The 24115-nt window shown below is 45.0% G+C and overlaps 2 protein-coding genes across 2 annotated transcripts in view; one reads left to right on the plus strand and one right to left on the minus strand.

The window, feature by feature from the left end:
- MYRIP (myosin VIIA and Rab interacting protein) overlaps positions 1 to 24115 on the minus strand; it is a 414556-nt gene that overhangs the window by 351902 nt on the left and 38539 nt on the right. The window lies entirely within an intron of this gene.
- The window catches only part of LOC106887808 (transmembrane channel-like protein 2), a 37268-nt gene continuing 30955 nt past the window's right edge, over positions 17803 to 24115 (plus strand). The window contains exons 1-5 of the mRNA XM_014941552.1: positions 17803 to 17890; positions 18162 to 18209; positions 19881 to 20006; positions 20637 to 20700; positions 20955 to 21107. Of these exons, the coding sequence (XP_014797038.1) occupies positions 17803 to 17890; positions 18162 to 18209; positions 19881 to 20006; positions 20637 to 20700; positions 20955 to 21107 (479 nt within the window). The remainder of the gene's footprint in view (positions 17891 to 18161; positions 18210 to 19880; positions 20007 to 20636; positions 20701 to 20954; positions 21108 to 24115) is intronic.

The following is a 24115-nucleotide window of genomic DNA, read 5'->3' on the forward strand; positions in this document are numbered from 1 at the left end:
TGCAGATACATCCTGCCCTAGTGCAACTCCATCTCAACCCCTGGTAGTGATAAGAGACACACCTCTTTGTCCAGGCTTCACAAGCCAGTTCAGATCAGACTGTCCCATTTGTGTGGCTGGGATAAGAAGGACGAAGGGGGATATTAAGGGAATCTAGTCTTTCCAAGGTGTAGCAATGGACTAAGATGAATGGTACAGGAAAACAGCTGGTGGCTGAAAGAAGTCTTGACTTAGGCTAGTTTTGTTTTTCAGGAAATCTTGCCTCTCCTTTTGACCAGTTTCTCAAGCTTAGGTCAACCTAATGGCCTGACCATTAACCACAATGATAATTTTCACATGCCTTAGCTACTGTGAGATGATATCACCTTCCCTGAAGGTCCCAAACCATCTCCTCCTCTCTCAGCACATCAAGTATAAACACCCTGTCCTGCCTCTTGTGCCCAAAGCGGCCGCCCAGGCTGACCCCATCCTCCCCTCTGCCAGCAGCTCTCCCTCCTGCAAATGGGAACGGCTCCCAGGCAAAACCTGGAAAATCCCGGCTGGGTTTTTCAAGTAAACAGAACACACTAGAAGAGGATTTGAATCTCTTTGGGGCAGAGACTTTTTGTTCTCCTCCTGGCACAGCACACTTCCACCCTGCTTGGTTTCTCGGTACTGTAACAATAGAAAACTATTGATAATACATAATACTAGTACTATTACTAAGTGTAAAAAGTCTGTGCATTATGGTCCATACCTCACCATGCCATTTTTGCCTATTTTTTTCAAAAGCACCATGCACAGATATGAACATGGGTACATATATGCAATGTGTTATCCTTCCATCGCCTAATACAGAAAAACCCACAGATAACAGATAATAATTCATGCATCTTATCAACCCCACATATTGTTTTCAAACATTTGGGAAGTGAAAGGAAGAAAACCTGGATGCAGAAGGAGTCTTTCCAATAATTTCCCCTTTTCTCTCTCTAACCTGCAAGTGCCACATGGAAACTCAAAAAAAGACAGACACACCTGCATTAAATGCACTCAGCTACCGTCAGGGGCTCAGTTTTTCTCTACTGAAAATAAGAAAGCGCCTCATAGGGCATGCGAGACAGCACGTATTTTGAAATATGGGATACTGTAATTATTTCTATTCCATTTTAAGAAGACAACATCAATAGTCAAGCAGCAAACACTCCCTCCACGGTACACTGGAGAAAGAGCCAGATAGCTTGTTTAAAATTCAACACGTCAGCCAGAAAAAATGCAGCCGGAGAGAAAAGGCTGTGCATTTCTGCTAACTGTCTCGAAAGAAGACAGAAGTCAGACACGGGCCACATCAGAGGTGACAGCGATGACCCAGAGTGAATCCTGCCCAGCCAGCTTGCAGAAACCCACGTCCTCTCTCCTGGGGCCAAGACCCCACAGCCGACAGCCTGCACCTCGCCCTGTACCCAGGTGCCATTAAGACAGCAGACCCATCTTAAGGTTTCCTTCCTTCTGGGGAATAGGGTGAATGAATCTTCAGATGGGGCTGGGAAGTGAATTTATTAATACTTATAAGTGAGCAAGTATTGCAGGGATATTGCAGTGCCTAGAGAGAACTAAAGCCCTCAGTTTTCCAGACCCTATACAAAACTGACTCTTTTTGTGTTAGCCTCATATTTAAATTCAGTGTGGGAAGCCTGACCATATTTTTCCCTAATATTAACGAAAGGGCCTAGCTGACTTACGGACTTGAATATATTAGAGTGATTTATTAATGATATCTCTTAAAGACACCAATGTTACTGTGCACTCAAACCAGCATTAACTCCAGTCCAGCTCTGGCCAGCATTTTTGAAGTACAGTTGTCTCGGGAAACACACAACTAACGAAGGGAGGCAGCATGGATATCTGTGAACACGATTATGACCAGGTTTCCAATGCCAAATAGGAACAATAATGGTCTTCTGCTGTTCAGTCCGGCAACCTCACTTATACTCCTTACACCTTTAGGCATCATTTAGATACTCACATACGAATCACAACATTATTTTCATATGTATGATAGAGGTATATACAAACACACACACCTGCACAGCAAGGAATTTTCAAGAACTCAGAAGAATAACTTTTCTGTTACGCATCTCTGCAAGTCTCGAGAAGAGTTCTCAAAGTATCTCACATCACAGCGAGTTCATTGCACGTGTACCAGAACTCGTGATAAGCACCTTAGGAAGAAATAAATGCAGATAAGAGGACAATATGTCCCACTGCTATGAAAACCAAAATTAATAATGCCAAGAGCCTTCTGGCCAGCTCACAAGACATCCTTACATCCATACATGCCCCTATTACATATTGTACATGGCCCTATTCGCGCTTTACAGTCTGAATTGTGGGGCACTTCATGCTCACTGTGAAGGTGACCACAGTGCTCCTTGTGCTGGTGTAATTTCCCATGGCTGCTTTGTACCGACTGCTTTCACTCTAGCATAATACTTCTTTGAGAGCAGACTAACAAAACAATAGTTCATAATTTGCTTATTTCCTCCAAATGATACTGAAAAGCCGATAGGTGCCCCACTGAACTCTTGCCTGCTCTCCAGTGCAACGCTATGAGCCGTGGGCTTTGGTGGCACAGATTTCTTTTTGGTATGAGGACTGAAAACCTGTAATTTGTTACCAGTATAGTTGCTTGTGATGGGAAAGGGTCACTGCCTGCCAGGGGAGGTTTCTTCTACTCATTTCTCTCATGACTTAGGATATAATGGCTTTTTTTTCTTCAGTCTTACATATATTAAAGCTTTGTCTTGTGTTAGTTGATACAAAAATATACACATATACTGGCTACCTTTTTATTAAATGTGACCAATTACATGTTTTGAAAGTCAGGTGTCCAGTCTCCTCAAGGCAATCTCCTTTTCATCCTGCCCCATATCCTTCACAAAGCTGACATTTAAAAATAGATTCTTTTCAAAATGTCCTTTTATAGATCATCCAGGAGAGTTTTCTAATTTCATACAGCTTTCAACTTCTATTTCCCCTTTTCTCTCTCTAACCTGCAAGTGCCACATGGAAACTCAAAAAAAGACAGACACACCTGCATTAAATGCACTCAGCTACCGTCAGGGGCTCAGTTTTTCTCTACTGAAAATAAGAAAGCGCCTCATAGGGCATGCGAGACAGCACGTATTTTGAAATATGGGATACTGTAATTATTTCTATTCCATTTTAAGAAGACAACATCAATAGTCAAGCAGCAAACACTCCCTCCACGGTACACTGGAGAAAGAGCCAGATAGCTTGTTTAAAATTCAACACGTCAGCCAGAAAAAATGCAGCCGGAGAGAAAAGGCTGTGCATTTCTGCTAACTGTCTCGAAAGAAGACAGAAGTCAGACACGGGCCACATCAGAGGTGACAGCGATGACCCAGAGTGAATCCTGCCCAGCCAGCTTGCAGAAACCCACGTCCTCTCTCCTGGGGCCAAGACCCCACAGCCGACAGCCTGCACCTCGCCCTGTACCCAGGTGCCATTAAGACAGCAGACCCATCTTAAGGTTTCCTTCCTTCTGGGGCATCGGGTGAATGAATCTTCAGACGGGGCTGGGAAGTGAATTTATTAATACTTGCAAGTGAGCAAGTATTGCAGAGATATCGCAGTGCCTAGAGAGAACTAAAGCCCTCAGTTTTCCAGACCCTATACAAAACTGACTCTTTTTGTGTTAGCCTCATATTTAAATTCAGTGTGGGAAGCCTGACCATATTTTTCCCTAATATTAACGAAAGGGCCTAGCTGACTTACGGACTTGAATATATTAGAGTGATTTATTAATGATATCTCTTAAAGACACCAGTGTTACTCTGCACTCAAACCAGCATTAACTCCAGCCCAGCTCTGGCCAGCATTTCTGAAGCACAGTTGTCTGGGGAAACACACAACTAACAAAGGCAGGCAGCATGGATATCTGTGAACACTATTATGACCAGGTTTCCAATGCCAAATAGGAACAATAATGGTCTTCTGCTGTTCAGTCCGGCAACCTCACTTATACTCCTTACACCTTTAGGCATCATTTAGATACTCACATACGAATCACAACATTATTTTCATATGTATGATAGAGGTATATACAAACACACACACCTGCACAGCAAGGAATTTTCAAGAACTCAGAAGAATAACTTTTCTGTTACGCATCTCTGCAAGTCTCGAGAAGAGTTCTCAAAGTATCTCACATCACAGCGAGTTCATTGCACGTGTACCAGAACTCGTGATAAGCACCTTAGGAAGAAATAAATGCAGATAAGAGGACAATATGTCCCACTGCTATGAAAACCAAAATTAATAATGCCAAGAGCCTTCTGGCCAGCTCACAAGACATCCTTACATCCATACATGCCCCTATTACATATTGTACATGGCCCTATTCGCGCTTTACAGTCTGAATTGTGGGGCACTTCATGCTCACTGTGAAGGTGACCACAGTGCTCCTTGTGCTGGTGTAATTTCCCATGGCTGCTTTGTACCGACTGCTTTCACTCTAGCATAATACTTCTTCGAGAGCAGACTAACAAAACAATAGTTCATAATTTGCTTATTTCCTCCAAATGATACTGAAAAGCCGATAGGTGCCCCACTGAACTCTTGCCTGCTCTCCAGTGCAACGCTATGAGCCGTGGGCTTTGGTGGCACAGATTTCTTTTTGGTATGAGGACTGAAAACCTGTAATTTGTTACCAGTATAGTTGCTTGTGATGGGAAAGGGTCACTGCCTGCCAGGGGAGGTTTCTTCTACTCATTTCTCTCATGACTTAGGATATAATGGCTTTTTTGCTCTCCAGTGCAACACTGTGAGCCGTGGGCTTTTGTGGCACAGATTTCTTTTTGGTATGAGGACTGAAAACCTGTAATTTGTTACCAGTATAGTTGCCTGTGATGGGAAAGGGTCACTGCCTGCCAGGGGAGGTTTCTTCTACTCATTTCTCTCATGACTTAGGATATAATGGCCTTTTTTTCTTCAGTCTTACATATATTAAAGCTTTGTCTTGTGTTAGTTGATACAAAAATATACACATATACTGGCTACCTTTTTATTAAATGTGACCAATTACATGTTTTGAAAGTCAGGTGTCCAGTCTCCTCAAGGCAATCTCCTTTTCATCCTGCCCCATATCCTTCACAAAGCTGACATTTAAAAATAGATTCTTTTCAAAATGTCCTTTTATAGATCATCCAGGAGAGTTTTCTAATTTCATACAGCTTTCAACTTCTACTGGTTTTTCCTCTTGCAATTTTTGTTCGTGAAATCATTCTGCTAAATTATGTTTATCATGCTGCTAAATCCTTGTATGAACAAAACTATCAAAAATAAGGATGTTTTTAATATTGTTTGAAATAGTTGTCTTTGCTCGTGTTCCTCATAATTGCAAGAAGGAGTAATAAAAATGGATCCAGCTGAGTCAGGCTAGTAAGAAACTCAAAGGAGTGAAGAGGTACAGCCTGAACTCCATCCTGGGAGCTGCTGCTGGTGATAAACCCAGCGATGAACTCTGCTAGGTAAAGAAGAGGATGGACTTGGTCTGTAGGGACTTGTGAGGGCCCCTCACATAGCAAGAAATGCTTAAAAAAGCTATAAATCTGTCCAAGCAACTTTGGAGGGGCCTTAAGTTTTGAACATAAGCATCCTCCTTTTAGCTGGTAAATATCACACTTTATCTTCCATTTATCTTGTCTGAAATCTTACTCTCCTGTTAATGATATCCTGATTTTCCTTTTAAAATGTCTTGGCTGTTTGATTTTTATAGATTGATAACTACACCAATCTACTGCCGTAATCATTCCTTCTCCTCTGCATTTATAGTCTTGCATCCATTAGGTCTGCATATATTTATTCAAATAGGCACTTCAATCTCTGAATTTCTTGACAGAGCAATCTAATTTTTATAATTTATATTTTTTTATAGTAACAACATTTCATTCCCAGTAAATTACCAATTTGTTGTTATCAGTGAGTGCAGTAATAGAGCTCAACACTTTTCACTGAGAAGCAGCAAGAATCTTCCTTTTACTTGACAATGTAATAAAACCCACGTGGTATCAAGAAGTCATATAAAAATTCTCGATACAGCACCGACTTGCAGCATCTGGGTGAGGCAGGGGTCAAAAGGGAAAACTTACTGGAACAGTGCAATGCCATCGGTGTCAAATATTAAAGGCTTTGTGGTAGATATTTCTCAGACCCAGTATTTAAAGGGTGGCTTTTAAAGAAGATGGATTATCCCTTTTCACAGGGAATCAAAAAGATGAGGGGTAATCAGTACAAGTTACTCCTGAGGAGATTCTGATTGGACACCAGAGGACATTTTTTCCACAAAGAGAACAATGAGCCATTGGAATAATCTCTCCAGGGAAGTGGTGGATTGCCCAACATCGGACACTTTTAAGATTTGGCTGGACAGGGTGCCGGGCCGTCGTGTCTACACCATGCTTTGGTCAAGAAAGGTTGGACCAGATGATCCTTGCAGTCCCTTCCAATCTGGTATTCTGATTATGATTCTAAGCATGAGCACAAAGCACCGTTTTGCACAGGTTTGTCAAAATGGTGGACCAAATTTTTAGGCAGCGTAAATCAGCATGGCTCCATTGATGTCAGAGGTGCTTTCCTAAGGTTAACTACTGCTGTATAAGTCATCATATATTTATAAAATGAACAAAATAAAAGCAACTTACATCACCTTGCTGTCTGCTGAAACATTAGGTGTAGATCTTCTTTAAGCCAATACACTTAAAGGATACTTTGAATTCAATGTAGAAATGGAGGCAACAGAGGAATAAGCGATTAACACAACATAGGTAAGCCATTAAACCCTATGATTAACTCATAGCAGGTCCTTGATTTTGCCTGCATGCAGGTCACCTGCTCAACCCCAAGCCCAACCTTTGAGACACAAATTTTTTGAACACATAGGAAATTCTTCCAACAACAAAAAAAGCCCTCATCTCCTTAGAGACTCTCGAAATTGCAATAAAACCGATGCTATATAAGTTTTTTAGCTCTTGCTGACTACAGAAGTGGACGAAGCACTCCAGGCACCTGGGCTCATGTTTGCCTGCATTGGACAACCTCCCCCCTCCTAGGTGTACAGGTCTGTGTCTAATTCAGTTCATGTTCACTCAGCAGAAGCAACACAAGATTGAGGAACCAAAACTCTCAGACGAGGGATCAGGGCACTTGCCTCGGACAGAAGTACCAGAATTGTCTGTAAACTCCAGATCCACACGATTCAGGGCAGGCCCCTCATCCTGGATTTCCCAAACCCCAGACAAGCGTCCCAGCCACTAAGATGGTGACTACCTTAGAAAAGGAAAAATCTTCAGAACAAAAATTTCCAAAATGCTTGTTTTCATTGCAATGTATTTTACAAAAAGTTCACAATGTCAACTTTAAAGAAACAGAAAAAGAAAAGGAAAAAAAAAAAAAGAAAAAGGTATTCTCCTTTACAAGGCCTCCATGTTCTGGTGGTATCAGCAGCACAAGCCTAAGCACCAGCTTTGCATCAGTGAGCCCATAGAATCACAGAATATTCACAGAATATTCACAGAATATGCATGATTGGAAGGGACCTTTGAGATTATCAAGTCCAACCACACAAAAGAAACCCAAAAAAAACAAAAAAAAAAAAAACCCCACACCACACCCACCCACAAACAGACACAAACCAACAATGTCGGCCACTAGAGCACACCCTGAAGTGCCACGTCTACACATTTCTTAAATACCTCAGGGATGGTGACTCCACCACCTCCCTGGGCAGGCTGTTCCAGTGCCTGACCAACTCTCTCAGTGAAGTAATTCTTCCCAATATCTAATCTAAACTTCCCCTGCCCCAGCTTCAGACCATTTCCTCTGGGCCTGTCATTATTCCCTTGGGAGAAAAGGCCAACACCCACCTCTGTACAACCTCCTTTCAGGCAGTTGTAGAGGGCAATGAGGTCCCCCCTCAGCCTCCTCTTCTCCAAACCCAACATGCCCAGTTCCCTCAGCCTCTCCTCGTAGGACTTGTTCTCCAGACCCCTCACCAGCTTGATGGCTCTCCTCTGGACACGCTCCAGCACCTCAATGTCCTTCCTGTAGCGAGGGGCCCAGAACTGAACACAGCCCTCGAGGTGAGGCCTCACCAGTGCCCAGTACAGAGGCGCCATCACTGCCCTACTCCTGCTGGCCACGCTGGTCCTGACACAGGCCAGGATGCTTTGGGCCTTCTTGGCCACCTGGGCACACTGCTGGCTCATCTTTAGCCCACAGGCCACCAACACCCCCAGGTCCTTTTCTGCCAGGCAGCTCCAGACGCTCTGCCCCCAGCCTGTAGCGCTGCAGGGGGTTGGTGTGATCGAAATGCAGGACCCAGCACTTGCCCTTGTTGAACCTCATCCCATTGGTCTTGGCCCACTGAGCCAACCTGTCCAAATCCCTCTGTAGAGCCTTCCATCTCCTGCTGTCTCCATGCCCCTGCCTATCTCCACAGCGGCTCATGGAGGAGCTTTGAACCCTCTCTGTGATTTTGGCTGCTGGCTGGGACTAGCATTCAGACCGGAAGGGCACAGGGGCTTGCAAAGTCCTTGGGCAGGCTCCAAACCCAGGCTCAGGCTGGGTTTGCACTTAAACTGCCCTGCACATCCTCAGGGGTCCCCTTTCAAGAGCCAGTCTTTTGTCAAGAAGGCCATCTTGCCCTCCTCAATCACCTGTTTGAGCTGCAGTGATCCTCAGATACCCCCTCTGCCCAAAGACAACGAGGGATCCATTGGCTGGTAGTCATCTCCACCTGCACTCGATCCACCCAGGATACAGCAAAGACCTACAACATGCCTGAGGCACTTGCATTTTCTTCTCACTCTATCAAAATATCTACTTTTGGTCAGTGCTGTTGCCACTGAGGATGCTGGCCCCTAGAAAGGTGTTGGGAGCAGGGGCAGGAACAGACAGTGTCACTCCTGGCCCTGGCATGAGACAATGCATCCATTTGCTTTTCCAGATCCCTCTCTGGCCGTGGTCAGAGACTGTTTATATTGCTGTTTCCAAAGGAAGTTTTCACTCTACCCAGTTCACGTTCTTATCCTGGCCCATTCAGCAGGGAAATATCTTAATAATGGTGTTATGAACGTCTGGGTTAAGAGATTGCAATTTAATAAAAAGAGGAATTAGGTCCTGCTTAGAAATCTCTAGCAGGAGGAACGTGTTCTCATTCAGCCTGTGGCATCAAAAGGAATAGATGATGGAAATGGTGAAATGCTGTGTAAAGCCAACATGTCACTATTAGACTCAAGTGTGCCACACCATGAAAATCTTTATGGAAAGACAGGCTCATGAAACCAAAGATGTGAAGTAAAAACTGCAAATCAACATGGGTAAAGCACAAATCTGGGAATGAAAAGACCAAAGTTGAAGACCTTCACTGACCTTTTTGAGCTCATGGCTTAACACCCTTCAGACTCAGTTTCCCTGTAGCAAAACAAGAATAAAACTACATTTCTCCTGGGACACAGTTCTGTTTATATTTCCCTATAGAAATACAAAATAGATGAGCAGCATTATTGTGTTAACTTAACATACCACACAATGGAAGCTATTTTAGCATAAGTTAACAAGATAAAAGCTTGAGTCTTAGGCAAACCCCAGAGGGACACTGAGTTTAGCAGGTCAAAAGGAAGGCCTTTCAAATCCCTTTCGCATGCAGAAAGGCATGAGGTTCAGAGAAAGCTCTTTAAAATTCCATAAAGCCAAAGAAAACAAACAGTCTGGTGCTTGGGGAGAGAGGGATAGCGTTCAGGTTGGAAACAGCAGGTGCAATCAGCATTGCTCTCTGTCATGTAGAGAGAACACTAACATCCTTTCTGCAAAGAGAAGGAGAGATTCAGAACTCCAGAGCAAACTAAAGGCTTAGACTGTCCAGTCTAGATTAAATAGCCTAAACAGCCCCTCCTTCACGCCCTACAGAACAGTTCCCATTAGCTCACAAGTGCGTGATATTTTTCAGTAATCATAAGACTCTTCAGGATGAAGGGACACCTCAGGGTGTCTCTAATCCAACCCTCTGCTCAAAGCCGAGCTCAGACGAGGTTGCTTAGGACTATTAAGACCATTTGGTCTTAATAAACACAAACAGATTGCTCTTTCTCACTCTTCAATGGCTAAAGCAAGTTAATATTGGTTTTGATGGGAGTTCTGCAGTCATAACAAGCAGCTACAAACAGAAGGCACGTTATTAAGCTAAAAGTGTGACGGTGTAGCGACACTGTCAATAAGCATCTGCTAACAAATGGCCTCAGGAACAGGTCAATGCAATTAGAAGAGAAAAGCAACAACAAAACCCAAAATCCATTCTGCGTTCCCCATCCAGACAGGTAGGAAAAAAATAAAAACAGGAAAGGTGGCAGCAACCAGAGAGGAGAGAAAACAGAAGGCAAAAATTCATCATGGATTTCCTTTGCTGTGCACCCTAAGAAAATTATCCCTAAGTACTGTGCCCTTCTCAGCACTGGTTATTTATGCTGGTGCCAGCCCCAGTGGTGCCCTGGTGAAGCTGGGGTGCTGGTTACAGCCAGAGCTGGCATGCTGCTTTTGGTCACCATTCAGATGAAGCTGAAGTATGAAATCTTGGCTGATTAGCATGCTAGAAAACGTTTAGCACCTATCTCTCTGGGCATCTATCTCCCATCCAGCACTCTCCACCTTAGCACCCAGCGGCATAGAGGAGGGGAGGGCTTTGAGGCTGAGGAGCTGTACCACGACCTTTCCTGAAAAACTGAAAGGTTTGAATCCAGAGAAAGTCACAGAAACCATAAATCTGCTCTGATGAGCCCTCTCCGGTGATACTTTTGGGAAACATTTCCATTGCTATCCTCAACCAGATTTTTCCCCAGTTTTCCCAAAAGCACTCACACCTCCTATGGAAAGTCGTCTGGAGTGAAAAGATGCTACTGACACAAGTGTTCCCCCTGCAGAGTGCCTTGCAGTGAAGCATAGAATCATCTAGGTTGGAAGGGACTTGTAAGATCATCTAGTCCAACCATCAACCTAACCCTGATAAAACCCATCACTAAACCATGTCTCTGAGCACTAGGTCAACCCGGCTTTTAAATACCTACAGGATGGTGCCTCAACCACTGCCCTGGGCAGCCCAGGCCAATGTGCAATAACCCTTTCCGTGGAAACATTTCTCCTAATCTCCAATCTGAACCTCCCCTGGGGCAACTTGAGGCCATTTCCTCTTGTCCCATCACCTGGGACTTGGGAGAAGAGACCAACCCCCCTGGCTACACCCTCCTTTCAGGGAGTTGGAGAGAGCAAGGAGGTCTCCCCTCAGCCTCCTTTTCTCCAGGCTCAACACCTCCAGCTCCCTCAGCCTCTCCTCACAAGACTTCTTCTCCAGACCCCTAACCCACAAGAGTCGTGAAGCCCAGAGGTGAGCACAGTGAGCATCTTCTCTTAACACAACAGATCTGGCACCACTGGAGTCACCAGCATGTGAAATACAGTGGTGCTTTACAAATGCTCTCTAGAAACAGTCATGGGGGTTATGGCAAGCATAAAAAGGACATTTGTTAAATTTATTATTATAACTCAGTACCGGTCTGGTCTACCACACCAGAATTCTTTCTGAATCACATGCTAAAGAAACCTATGCTGAGTCAGTAATGAGAGAGAAAGCAGATACAGTGTGAGGGAAAAATATAAATACCAGTTTCAGCCAGTGCAAGCCCCCATTCCTTTACCATGTTTGTTGCCTCTGCCAGAAGAGAGGGTAAATCTGCTGAAACGGAGCAATTTGCTGTGCAAAGTGGCTGCCACAAGAGGGAGGTCCCATTGCACCGCAGCTGGGCTCGCTCACCTCAGCTGCATGGAGCATCACCAACCCCTTCCATCGCTCTGCCATGAAGGCCTGGCAGCCACCTGCTTGTCTTCCCTTCCTGTTTCTCCAGCCCATCATTCACAGGAAGGATGTCATCCTCCAGAAATGCTCTCCCTTCCCTCACCATGGAGGTGACACGGAGCCGGTGAAGATGGCTGTGAGCTGGCAGACAAGGGCTTGTGTTTTGCCCTGGGGTCTAAATAACAGCAGCGTTTCCCATAAAGCTGCTGCTGAAGGAGCGCTCTTCTTTCATACAGCTGGGCCATATAATAATCAGTCTTAAAAAAATTTAAAAATAATGATTTATTACCAGCTTCTACATGATAAGAAGTAACGGAAGATGGAGGGGCTGTATCCTATGATTGATCTGATATTCAAAGACATCTCTCCAAGCTGGCACAGCTCCATGACCTGCCAGTGCACACCCTCCTCCTTTTTTTTTGGTTTAATTCTTCCTGACAGGCCACCTGAATTAGCAGCCCTCTGGCAGTAATCATTCAAAACACAGAGAACACAGACTAACAGCATGTACAGAGCTTGTTGCGCTCCTTCCCAGGAAACTCCCAGCTGTGCCTTGAGGCGCGAGGTGAGGGAAAGCTAAAGAGAGAACCCTATGAAATAACAACAAGCAAGAAATTAAAAAAGCAATGGCTCAGCCTCTGAGGACCTCGTGCTCCCCACCCTGGGGTGGGATTATTCAGATAAAGGTTATTTCCATGGGCAGAGCACGAGCTGGCAAGGCACCGAGTCGAGCATCCCGAGCGTGAGATTAGTCTCGCACAATTTCTTCCAGTGGGACTTCATCGTCCTTAAAAATAACTAATGCCCATGCTGCACGAGCAGCATCAGATGGGTATTTGGCACCATCCTACTTACCCAGCCATAGTGCAGACCCACTGCTCTGTGTGGGAGCCAGAGGATTCTTTTCAGAGAATGAAAAAAAAGCTGAGAAATTTCTTTGCCAGATTATGTTAAATTAATGACGCCCTCCACCCACCTGTTCGCCGTGAGCACTGCTGACGAGTCCTCACATTCTGAGTGTTTCCATGCTGCTCTGCCAGAGGTCACTGCAGACCCTCGTACCAAAGCACAGAGAAACACTACAGCATTGCAGAGATTACATGAGGGCACGGATCACCTCTGCGTACCTATGTGCTCAGGTTAATATGTAGCCCATGCTGGATTTCCATGACTTAGTCAGAAATCTTTTTTTGCATAGTAAACCCCAGATTTTGGTCACAAGCCAGATTGGATCACAGCTGAGCTGAATCCAGTTTTATGAAGCATGCCTGAGAGACTCTGGAAAATATGATTTTTTAATTTATTTTTTTTTTCAATGTAGTTTTCTTAAACAGTCAGGCAGAACTGAGTCAGTGTTGGGATCTCTAACTTTTAAATGTCTGTCTCAGATGGATCATTAGAGTTGGCTCCAGCAGTTTGAAAGGTTTAGGACCTCGTCAAAATATCCACACACAGATCAGGTATTATTGCTGCTATCGAAAAATCTTCTCAAGTAAAGATTACTTATAGATGAGATGAATATTGAATAAATGTAATCCGTGGATTAATTAGCTAAAGACCTATGTTAATCAGAAAGCAAGGAAGGGAGAAACACTAGCTCATTAAGCATTTAGAAGCATGTTGTGTGTGCTCCTAGGATTCAGTTACCCTCTCTCCATAACACAACTGCTTTTTATTTAACACTTGGAGGTGTGTGAGAAGCCCAACGTCCCCGTATGTTAAAACTCAAAACTGCCAAATTATATAGTGCTAGTCACCAATGTGAGAAGACAAGCTAAATAGCGTAGGACAAAAAAAATCAGCACTACAACTTCACAAATTGCTCACATTCTGCATACAAAGTCTGACATTTACATAAGCAATAGCTGGAGTCATGGTCGCGCATTACTTATTCATACCTTGTGTGGAATAACTCAAGGTAAAAAACTAATCCATTAATTCCCCCCCCCCGATCCATAATCCTAAGAAATCATAAACCCTGCAAGACACTTTATCCTCTTAGGAAAATCAGGCTCATAAGCTGAGGACGGCAGCACGCTCGGTGGCTGAAGAATGGCAGCATTTCCCCGTTGTACAGCTATGGAAGCTCAGGTCAGCCCTACACGGAGCTATTTTGGGATCTGTCATCTCTCTGATGCACATGCGGAGACATGGAGAGTCCTCATGTGCTACCTCTTCTCTCAGCACAGATGTCCCATTGCTCTCCCAGGCCTGCCATCCTTGGGGGTTGTTACAAAGGTTTTGTATGCGTTTCTTTTAACTAAGCACCTTCTACCTTCAAAGAAAGATGGGTGTCAAAAGGACACGAATGAAGTGTATTTTTCTTACTTAGAAACATAGAATAGTTTTGGTTGGAAGGGACCTTCAAAAGTCATCTAGTTCAACTCCCCTGCAATGAGCAGGGATATCTTCAACTAGATTGGGACTTCAAATACAGCATTTTATAGAACGCCTCCCCTTAATCTTTTTCTGTAATATTTCAGTGTTGCATATAAATACCTATATGCTTCTCTTTAAACTTTCTCTTTTTGACTAACAGTCTTCAGAGTCCAGCCCACCTGAAATGCACTACAAATGCAAAACCAGCTCAGAGGTACAGCGAGATCTCCACCAGCCTGATTCTGGGGGAAAATAACAGATCTCCAAGCACTGACCAAAATCACAACAGGCAAACAAAGCTGGCAAGTCTGTGGTTTGGCCTAACCATGCTGCACTTTTTCTTGGTCTCAGCTTGCATGACACCACTTCGTTGCACTGATCCCTGCTCCTGGAGGCTCTCCAGCCCAGACTGTCTTCTGCATCCCACCCTCTGGCGCTGCCTGGTCCACTTCAACATGATGGTGGCTCTGCCTCTCCCATCGAGGGCATGTGCCACAAAGGACAAAAAGTTTCTCATCATCCTTGTGTGGCTGCACACCAGCCACAGATAGAACCTCACGTCCAGAGGAGGAAGATGGCAGCAGCTGGGGTGGGTTATTTTGTTTATGCTGATCTGGAGGTTCTAAGGCGAAGGGAGCAGCAGACCATAAACAAAGCGCTTTGTTGTACCAGAGGCCAAGTCTGAAAGGTAATGTAGGGGTTTTTCCTTAAGGGTAAGCACTTGGGCAGCCACCTTAATGACCCTCATCATTAGGAAATAACTGCCAGCCATTCTGCACTTCCCTCCTCCCCATGTGGCGAAGTCCAACCAAGCTGGTGGTGTGAAAGATGGTGATCCCTGCCCATGAAAGTGCAGGTTTGTCAGGGTTAACTTATATTTGAAAGTGTAACATCACAACCTTGCCGCCGCCACCTCCACGAACCAGAGTGCAGGTTGTAAAGTCACAGGATGGGTATGCCCATGAAAGTGCAAGTTTGTCCGGGTTAACTTATATTTGAAAGTGTAAGAACATCACAACCTTGCCGCCACCACCTCCACGAACCAGAGTGCAGGTTGTAAAGTCACAGGATGGGCGTTTTGGCTCAGAGCTGGAGGCAGAGGTTTAACCCGGACGCACTATTTGGTAGGTTGGCATCCCACGAGCTGCCGTTCTGGCAGACAGAGTATTTCTCAGGAAGGGGTACACGGGTCTCAAAGACGCAGCAAACTGCAGCAAAATGAATCTGCAGTTCCCATCACTTTTCGACATCACGTACTCGGTACCCCTGGGTGTGCCGAGTGGCACAAAGAGGTCTGGAGCCTGTGGCTGGCCCAGGTACAGTGTAGCTGATGGGTGAATTACTGACCATGCGGTAGGGCAGAAACCAGGACACTCAACTCACTCCTTCCTGAAATATCTTGCATACCTTTGGTGATGAGACACTCACACGAGCATACCCTGAGCGTGCAAACACCATCTGAGTGTGCCTTGGTGGAGAAGAAGGGTGTTCTGAAGCAGAAACAGTGCTAGCACTGAGCATGGTACTGCAGAGGTGTGATGACCCTTTTTGCCTCTTGCCACCTGATTCTCCAGAAAGCTGGCTTTCATTTAACAAGGAAAATGAAATCTTTAAATGCTCTGAGAAAGAGATGCTTAGGGCTGAGGCTTGAGGCAACTGAAGTAGGCTGCAGAATATCCATTCCAGTCACCTCCAGCATCTGTGAATTGCTCTGTTTTGCCTGGAGCAGTATTAATGCAATGACGTAGTGATCACATTTGGAACAACTTTTCAACCTACCACATTGACACATAGGGCTATAGGTGAAGCTTGTCGACTGCGAAGACCTTCAAAGGCCACTACTGCTGTCTTCAGTCCCAGTCAGATCCACTGGTGTGGGGACCACACAGCGAAAATGCCCTGTGTAACGAACTTGCAGGGTTAGAGTTGTTAATAATGTATAGGCATATACCATACATTATGTATTTAGCTCAGATGAACTGAGCTAAAGTCAAATACAGATCAAACAACCCATGGGATTGGGCTTAAAATACATGAAAGGTGCCTTTGCATCAAAATTCAGCATTGAAAAAGAAGCAGAGAGTCTCCCATTTAGGCTGATGCACCTGACCCAGAGCAGGAGTCACCTGCAAGAGTCGATGGTGGCAGCAGCCTCAAGTTGATCTCCACAACATTCCTCGTTTTGGGAGGGGAGGGGGGAGAATTAACACTCTCCCGGCCAACACTGGGGAAAAAAAAACCAAAAATGTGTGCATACTGTCACCATGCCAGGTTCCCCAAGGGATGCTGGCACAAGACAGGGGTCCGCAGCCGATTTCAATGATGGCCAGAGGGTAAGCTTTCCTCTTCGGAAACTGTTCCTGTGCAACTCGCAACACCCAAAACCCTGTGCTAGGGATGCCCCGGCTCCCTAAGAAAGCTCCAGCTGGGGCAGATGCTGCAGGTTTTACACCAGAGATTGCTCAGACAAAAGCCAACACTTGGGGAAAAAAAAATAAATCTGTGCATACTGTCACCATGCCAGGTTCCCCAAGGGATGCTGGCACAAGACAGGGGTCCGCAGCCGATTTCAATGATGGCCAGAGGGTAAGCTTTCCTCTTCGGAAACTGTTCCTGTGCAACCCGCAACACCCAAAACCCTGTGCTGGGGATGCCCCGGCTCCCTAAGAAAGCTACAGCTGGGGCAGATGCTGCAGGTTTTACACCAGAGATTGCTCAGACAAACTTATCCTTGGCCCATCGAAAGACTGCAAGCTGCAGCATGCAACACAATCCTTTGCGGTACTAAAGGACCTTCTGAATGAGGGTCTCGCATTAATTAATTAAGCCTCAGAGCACCTAGAAGGAAAATCTATCCTATTTTACCAGCAAGTGCAATGAGTATGCAAAGGTCACACGGAACAGAGGAGCAAAAGAGAGAGAGATCCTGGTGTTCTGACTCCTGACTCCTTGCTGCATCTATTAGCTCATGAGTCCCCTGCAGAGGACACACATGGAGGACAAAAGGTGACCCACAGCCATGCCCCAAGGGGCATCACACTGAGAGCTTTAATAAGGTGCAGGAGAATGACTTAACAGGGTTACAAAGATTGACGCAGGTCAGTAAAGAATATGGCATTAAGAAAATTGATCCTTTCAAAGCCTCCAGCCACATGCTTATGTCAGAACCAGACGTGACTTGTGTCTGTGTTTCATACGATACCACCAAGTACCCACCAAAGGGCTTTCCTTCATGTTTAAATAATGAAATGCAATGTAATGCCAACAGGTGCTTTTTCACAGGGAGAAGGGAGCCAAAGGGAAAGTGTTTGGGTGGGCTGAGGCAGAGCCCGGGTTTTCCTTGCCTCTCCCTGCCCACATGGCTTGCAACCAGGAGGTCACCAGCGGCTGGACGTGCCCATCTGTCTGCAAGGAGACAAGGACATAGGCAATGGAAGAGAGAGTAACCTGTGTATGATTGGGGTGTGCGAGCACAGCACAGCAACTACAGTGTCAGTGCAAAAGACGGGAAGGCTGTCATGGGGAAGAAAAAGAAATGTGCTTTGCAGGTCATCATGGAGGATGGTTGGTATCGCTACGAGATCGTGTCAGTTTGGATGCTGCCAAGTACTTGAGAAAACGTCTCATGACTTTCCAAGCACATCGCTTTGCATCTCTCAAAGATGGTGCAATTTTGGTTTGCTCACGCAGGGAACCTTTGTCAATTTGCCAAACTAAAGTAAATACTAAGAGTGTCACTGTAGGAAAAGAATATAATGTGTAATCAATAAGGGGTATTCTGCCAAGCTCAGCTGGCACGGCAGGACTAGCTGTGTAAAGCATTGCGCGTGTAAATCCCAGCAACAAATGCAATTACTCTTTGTTCTTTGTCTTGCAGCTGGAATAGAGATTGATGGACAAATCGAAAGTGACACAGAGAGTGAAGGTAACGTAGAGATTAAAAAATCCGGTCTTGTTTGAATTACAGCAGGTGATACCTTTTATATTTCTCTCTCTGGCTTGTGACTTGCTCTACAACAGGAACCATTTCATAAGCTACCTGTAAGCAGGCAGATTGTTCCTTTGAGCTTTGATTTTAATAGTGATATATAAACCACCATTCTCCAGCAGTCTGTCCCCTTTCATCCATGCTCCTGGAGTGGGAGGCTGTCAGTGCCCACAAAATATGAGAAAGTAATTAGCAAATGACTGGGATTTATTTTTTCAATCTTATCCACCTTCCCCATACAGGTAAACAAGGAAAGAAGATAAAAGTAACAAATGAATGCTAATATTAACCTAATATTTGATAGATTGCAAATGAAAACCATGCTAGTTGTCTGCCGAAAACCAAGGTTCAGCATCATGGGATGCCCTGAGATTTCAAATCTCAGCTCTGTTGCATGCTAGTTGTCTGCTGAAAATGCACATTGTCCCAGAGAGAGTAGGTGGTCTTTTGATCCAGATCACTAACTGAAATTCAGCTGAGATGTCCCATTACACAGTAACAGAAACCCACCCGACAGCTCTTGAGAAATAAGTTGAAAGCTCCTTCTCATTCCCAGTGACAAGTGTGACAACCACCACCTACTAAATTTTTACCACTAGCAAGCAAAACCTGTTTGCTTGCTATTAATTTCTAACTTTTCACCAAAACAAAAATGCAAATACTTAAATTCTTTTTGCTTCTATTTTCCTTGCCTTTCAGGCTGCTCATTTTTCACTCTGGATCCCGCTCCAGCACAATTTCCTTCTTCCATTACTATTTCTCCAACCCTGGGGAAAGTGCCAAAATTACACATTTCTCTTTTTTCGTTGTTTGAACACCCTATTTCCATCAGTAAGAAATTTTGGAAAATCAGAAGCCAAAAGAATCTAGAAAAACTTACTATGGATTTTAATGTAACTGGTGGTAAAAAGGATGGAGGGGCTTGAGGTTTCTTGAATATTTTTTTCTCCTTTCTGTAATATTCTGCAATTAAGTCATGCTCCATTTTGATCTTCCAAAGCACTTCTGGCTTCTGGACAAATGAGGGGTTTAGCTTGCAATGCCGGTAAGAATGAAAAGTGCATGAAAGACTACCTGTTGGTTTTGTTTCTCTGGATACAGACGTTCCTATAGAAAAGAAAACTCAGAGAAACAAGACCTGGTGCTTCCTAAACTGTACCTTCTCTCAATATAAACAGAATACCTCCATCCCCAGCCTTGAAAAGTAAACAGCTTTCAAGGACATCACACCAACAACCACACTGTTAAACTGGCTGCAGTTTCTGTTTCCGTTGTTCTGATGTGTTTACAGGTCAGGAAGAAACCTGCCTGTGTTCTCTGATGGATGGGCTTTTGCATTTGTAACTCATTTCCAGCTTTCTTATGGCCACGTATCAGTCACTGATCTGCTAAAACAAGTTGCACTGTTTCAAATGGCAGTTCCATACCCAAAGAGTTGGACGTGGTTCTTGGATGGAGCATAATGCAAAGCCCACCGAGGTCAACGGGGATCTGCTGGTTGATTTTGCCAGGGTTTGCATCAGGCACCCAGGCTGCCTGTGCTTTTCTGATGAATCCTTATGTTGCCACCTGAGTGTCTCCCAAAGTACTTGTTTTTATCCCTTGCAGAAGATGAAGAAAAGGACAAGACACCTAAGAAACAGCAGCGGAGGGAAACGAGCAGAGCAAACAGACCTGAAGGGAAAAAGCAAGAGGAAGACGAAGATGATGATGAGAGCAAAGAGGAAGACAGTTGTAGCCCACGAAACAGAGCTTCTAGGAGAAAAAACTACCAAAGAAAAAACAGCAATGGAAAAAAGGCAGGAGAGGAACGAAGAAGACAGAGAGAGAGAGGCAAAAAGGCTCCTACCAAAGATCAAAAGGAGTCCGGAAATGAAGGAAGGAGAACAAATAAGAAAGGAAAGGAGGGGGAGAACAAACAGAAGAAAGACAGGAAAACCAGGTAATTAAACAATCCCTGAGTACGGTGCCTTGTGTCAGTCTGGCAGTGAAGCCAACATGCCAGTGATGTATGGGTCAGAACTGCAAAACTGACAGGCTGTGAGTGAGTTACTGCTCTCCCAAAAGAGAGACAACAGTGGAAAGCAATAATGTAAACAGCAAAACTGAGGGTCTTCTACCATCACTGTTTCTCAGCTAGGATGAGATCCATCCATGTAGTGGAGTCCTAGCACCTACCCTAGCCGGGGGTAGAAAAGCGCTCTTAAAGAAGACAGTTTGAGCCACTCAGATCTGGGCACATTTTTTTGGTTGGTCCTTAGAAACGTTCAGGTGAAAAGAGATCTCTCATGTTGTCAAGCCTCTTCCAAATCTTGCTTGTCCCAGCCCACTGCTTCTCCCCATATCTTCCATTGTCCCCTGAAGGTGTGAAAAACATTCCTCCCGAGGCAGCTGTAGCCCCAGGCAACGCTTTTGTACCTGAAGCGTGGTCCAAAGCACAATGTTGGGTGAGTTATGGTGGGACACAATCACCTCTTCATTATCCTGGCTGGAAGCAGCCTTGCCTGGAGGGTGAAGGGGCCACGCTGGCATTGCACCGAGTCAGGGGACAGCAAGGCACTGTGCCCACATCAGAGTGGGATCCCTGGGGGCCAGTTGTCCCATGCCCACCCCAAGCAAGACCTTCCCTCTAACTCCTGTGAGATCTTCCATTTTGTGCCCTTTCTTTTGTATCTCCCCCAGTACTTCCTCTGCTTCTTCCAACTCATCTGAGGAGGAGTCGCTGGCAGAGGAAGAGCTCGCGATGCTGATGGAGCAAGTGGAGCAAAAGAAAAAACTGATTTCCACCATGAGGAACAAACCCTGGAGGATGGTGAAGAAGCTCTCAGTGCTCAGGTACCCACCACACCCGGAACCCACATCCCTGGGGTCTTTGTTGACCGTGAGATGCACTTTGCCTCTCCTAGAAATCCCATTTTTGCTGCTGCTTCTGTAACACCCCAGTGTCAGAAAAAGCAACCAGCAGAGCCTGGCCAGCCTGTCTGGGTTTAAATGGTCACAATTAAAATGTGGAATTAGATTTTCTGTCTCTGTAACCAGAGAAGGGACAAGGTGCAAATCTGTTCAACTGATACCCATGGCCAGGTCATTCTACCCTTGTATTTAAAACCAAATGACTCACTGCTATCAAGCTACTTGTTAAAGCAAACTCTGTGCCCTGGTTTGCTTATGCATGCCCACTGTCAGACAGAAATCAGAGCGGCCAAGTGCCGTGTTACTTCACACTTTCCGAGACGGTGCTACTTGGAAAAAATATAGTATTATTTGCAGGGGTTAATGGAGTAAAGATAATTATCTCCACCCAGTCCACACTGAATGTGGGAACAATTCAGGCAGCTGCAGAGATCCTTCAGTGCAGAGCAGCAGTGGGCAGCGGGGCAAGGTTGACCAGGACCATTCCCACGCCAAGGCTCAGCATCTTGGGGTGCCCTGAGATTTCAAATCTCAGCTCTGTTGGTTAAAAATTACCCGAAACCCCTTTCTACCAAGAGAGCTTTTGAGATAGCATTGCAAGGTGTGCACAGTCCCACGAGGTGTGGGGATGTCCCCGCTCCGTCTTTGCCAAGAGGATGCTCAGAGCTGCAGTGACCAGGCTGTGGTGCTGGCAGTCGCTGTGGGTCTCTGCTTCTCTCTTTTACACCCTGAAGGCCAAGACCTGCTCCACCTTCCATTAAAATCAGGAGCCTTGAACATTGCCAATTATTTCTAAAAATCTGGGTAAAGATCTATGCAGGAAAACTGTATCAAAGTAGCTTTGCTAAATCACAGGCTCTGTAACAAGCCTGAGCTCATTACAAATAAAATCTTATGAACCTAAAAGTGCAAAGTTCTGCAAGAAAAGAAAAAAAAAGCTAAGCAGTATTATTTCTGACCTATTTGCCCTTTGCTGGCTAAAATTCTGCCTAGCATACCTCCATCCTTTCATCTTACCCCTGAGCCACGGCAAGCCTTACCACCATCTAATGAACCTAAATAAAATTGTTGCACTGCTGGTGCAGGGGTGTCCAGAAAGGCTGTCAGAGTGCTGCACATTCATTACGTATTTTGGCTGCACTAACTCAACCCTGAGACAAGAAAAGATTAGCCCTATTGCATGGATCAGGAATGTGAAACATAAGGAGAACAACAATCAATCACAGAAACACAACAATCACAGAAACACAACAATCACAGCTGACATATTTTCCCTTTGCTGGCTAAAATTCTGCCTAGGATCGTGTCTGATAACATACCTCCATCCTTTCATCTTACCCCTGAGCGAAACCCCTTTCTACCAAGAGAGCTTTTGAGATAGCATTGCAAGGTGTGCACAGTCCCACGAGGTGTGGGGATGTCCCCGCTCCGTCTTTGCCAAGAGGATGCTCAGAGCTGCAGTGACCAGGCTGTGGTGCTGGCAGTCGCTGTGGGTCTCTGCTTCTCTCTTTTACACCCTGAAGGCCAAGACCTGCTCCACCTTCCATTAAAATCAGGAGCCTTGAACATTGCCAATTATTTCTAAAAATCTGGGTAAAGATCACATCACACCAACAACCACACTGTTAAACTGGCTGCAGTTTCTGTTTCCGTTGTTCTGATATGTTTACAGGTCAGGAAGAAACCTGCCTGTGTTCTCTGATGGATGGGCTTTTGCATTTGTAACTAATTTCCAGCTTTCTTATGGCTACGTGTCAGTCACTGATCCGCTAAAACGAGTTGCACTGTTTCAAATGGCAGTTCCATACGACCTCCCAACTCTTTAAACTTAATGCCTTCTCATGCTGTATCAGCAACATCAATATATGATATAATGTTATTCACACTCAGCATACTCTAACAACGTCTACCTAGGTTCTTTTCACTGCATTTCCCTACCCAAAGAGTTGGACGTGGTTCTTGGACGGAGCATAATGCAAAGCCCACCGAGGTCAACGGGGATCTGCTGGTTGATTTTGCCAGGGTTTGCATCAGGCATCCAGGCTGCCTGTGCTTTTCTGATGAATCCTTATGTTGCCACCTGAGTGTCTCCCAAAGTACTTGTTTTTATCCCTTGCAGAAGATGAAGAAAAGGACAAGACACCTAAGAAACAGCAGCGGAGGGAAACGAGCAGAGCAAACAGACCTGAAGGGAAAAAGCAAGAGGAAGACGAAGATGATGATGAGAGCAAAGAGGAAGACAATTGTAGCCCACGAAACAGAGCTTCTAGGAGAAAAAACTACCAAAGAAAAAACAGCAATGGAAAAAAGGCAGGAGAGGAACGAAGAAGACAGAGAGAGAGGGGCAAAAAGGCTCCTACCAAAGATCAAAAGGAGTCCGAAAACGAAGGAAGGAGAACAAATAAGACAGGAAAGGAGGGGGAGAACAAACAGAAGAAAGACAGGAAAACCAGGTAATTAAACAATCCCTGAGTACGGTGCCTTGTGTCAGTCTGGCAGTGAAGCCAACATGCCAGTGGTGTATGGGTCAGAACTGCAAAACCGACAGGCTGCGAGTGAGTTACTGCTCTCCCAAAAGAGAGACAACAGTGGAAAGCAATAATGTAAACAGAAAATGCCTGGGAAAAGCCTGGGTATCTGGATGTGCATCCAGCCCAATTTTGGTAGAGTTTAGTAACCCATATTTGGCAAAAGAGATGGCAGGAAAAAATCGTTTCCAGGGCCTTCTACCATCACTGTTTCTCAGCTAGGATGAGATCCATCCATGTAGTGGAGTCCTAGCACCTACCCTAGCCGGGGGTAGAAAAGCGCTCTTAAAGAAGACAGTTTGAGCCACTCAGATCTAGGCACATTTTTTTGGCTGGTCCTTAGAAACGTTCAGGTGAAAAGAGATCTCTCATGTTGTCAAGCCTCTTCCAAATCTTGCTTGT

The sequence above is a fragment of the Calidris pugnax genome, unplaced genomic scaffold, assembly GCF_001431845.1.
Source record: "Calidris pugnax isolate Ruff unplaced genomic scaffold, ASM143184v1 scaffold23, whole genome shotgun sequence".
NCBI classification, from domain to species: Eukaryota; Metazoa; Chordata; class Aves; order Charadriiformes; family Scolopacidae; genus Calidris; species Calidris pugnax.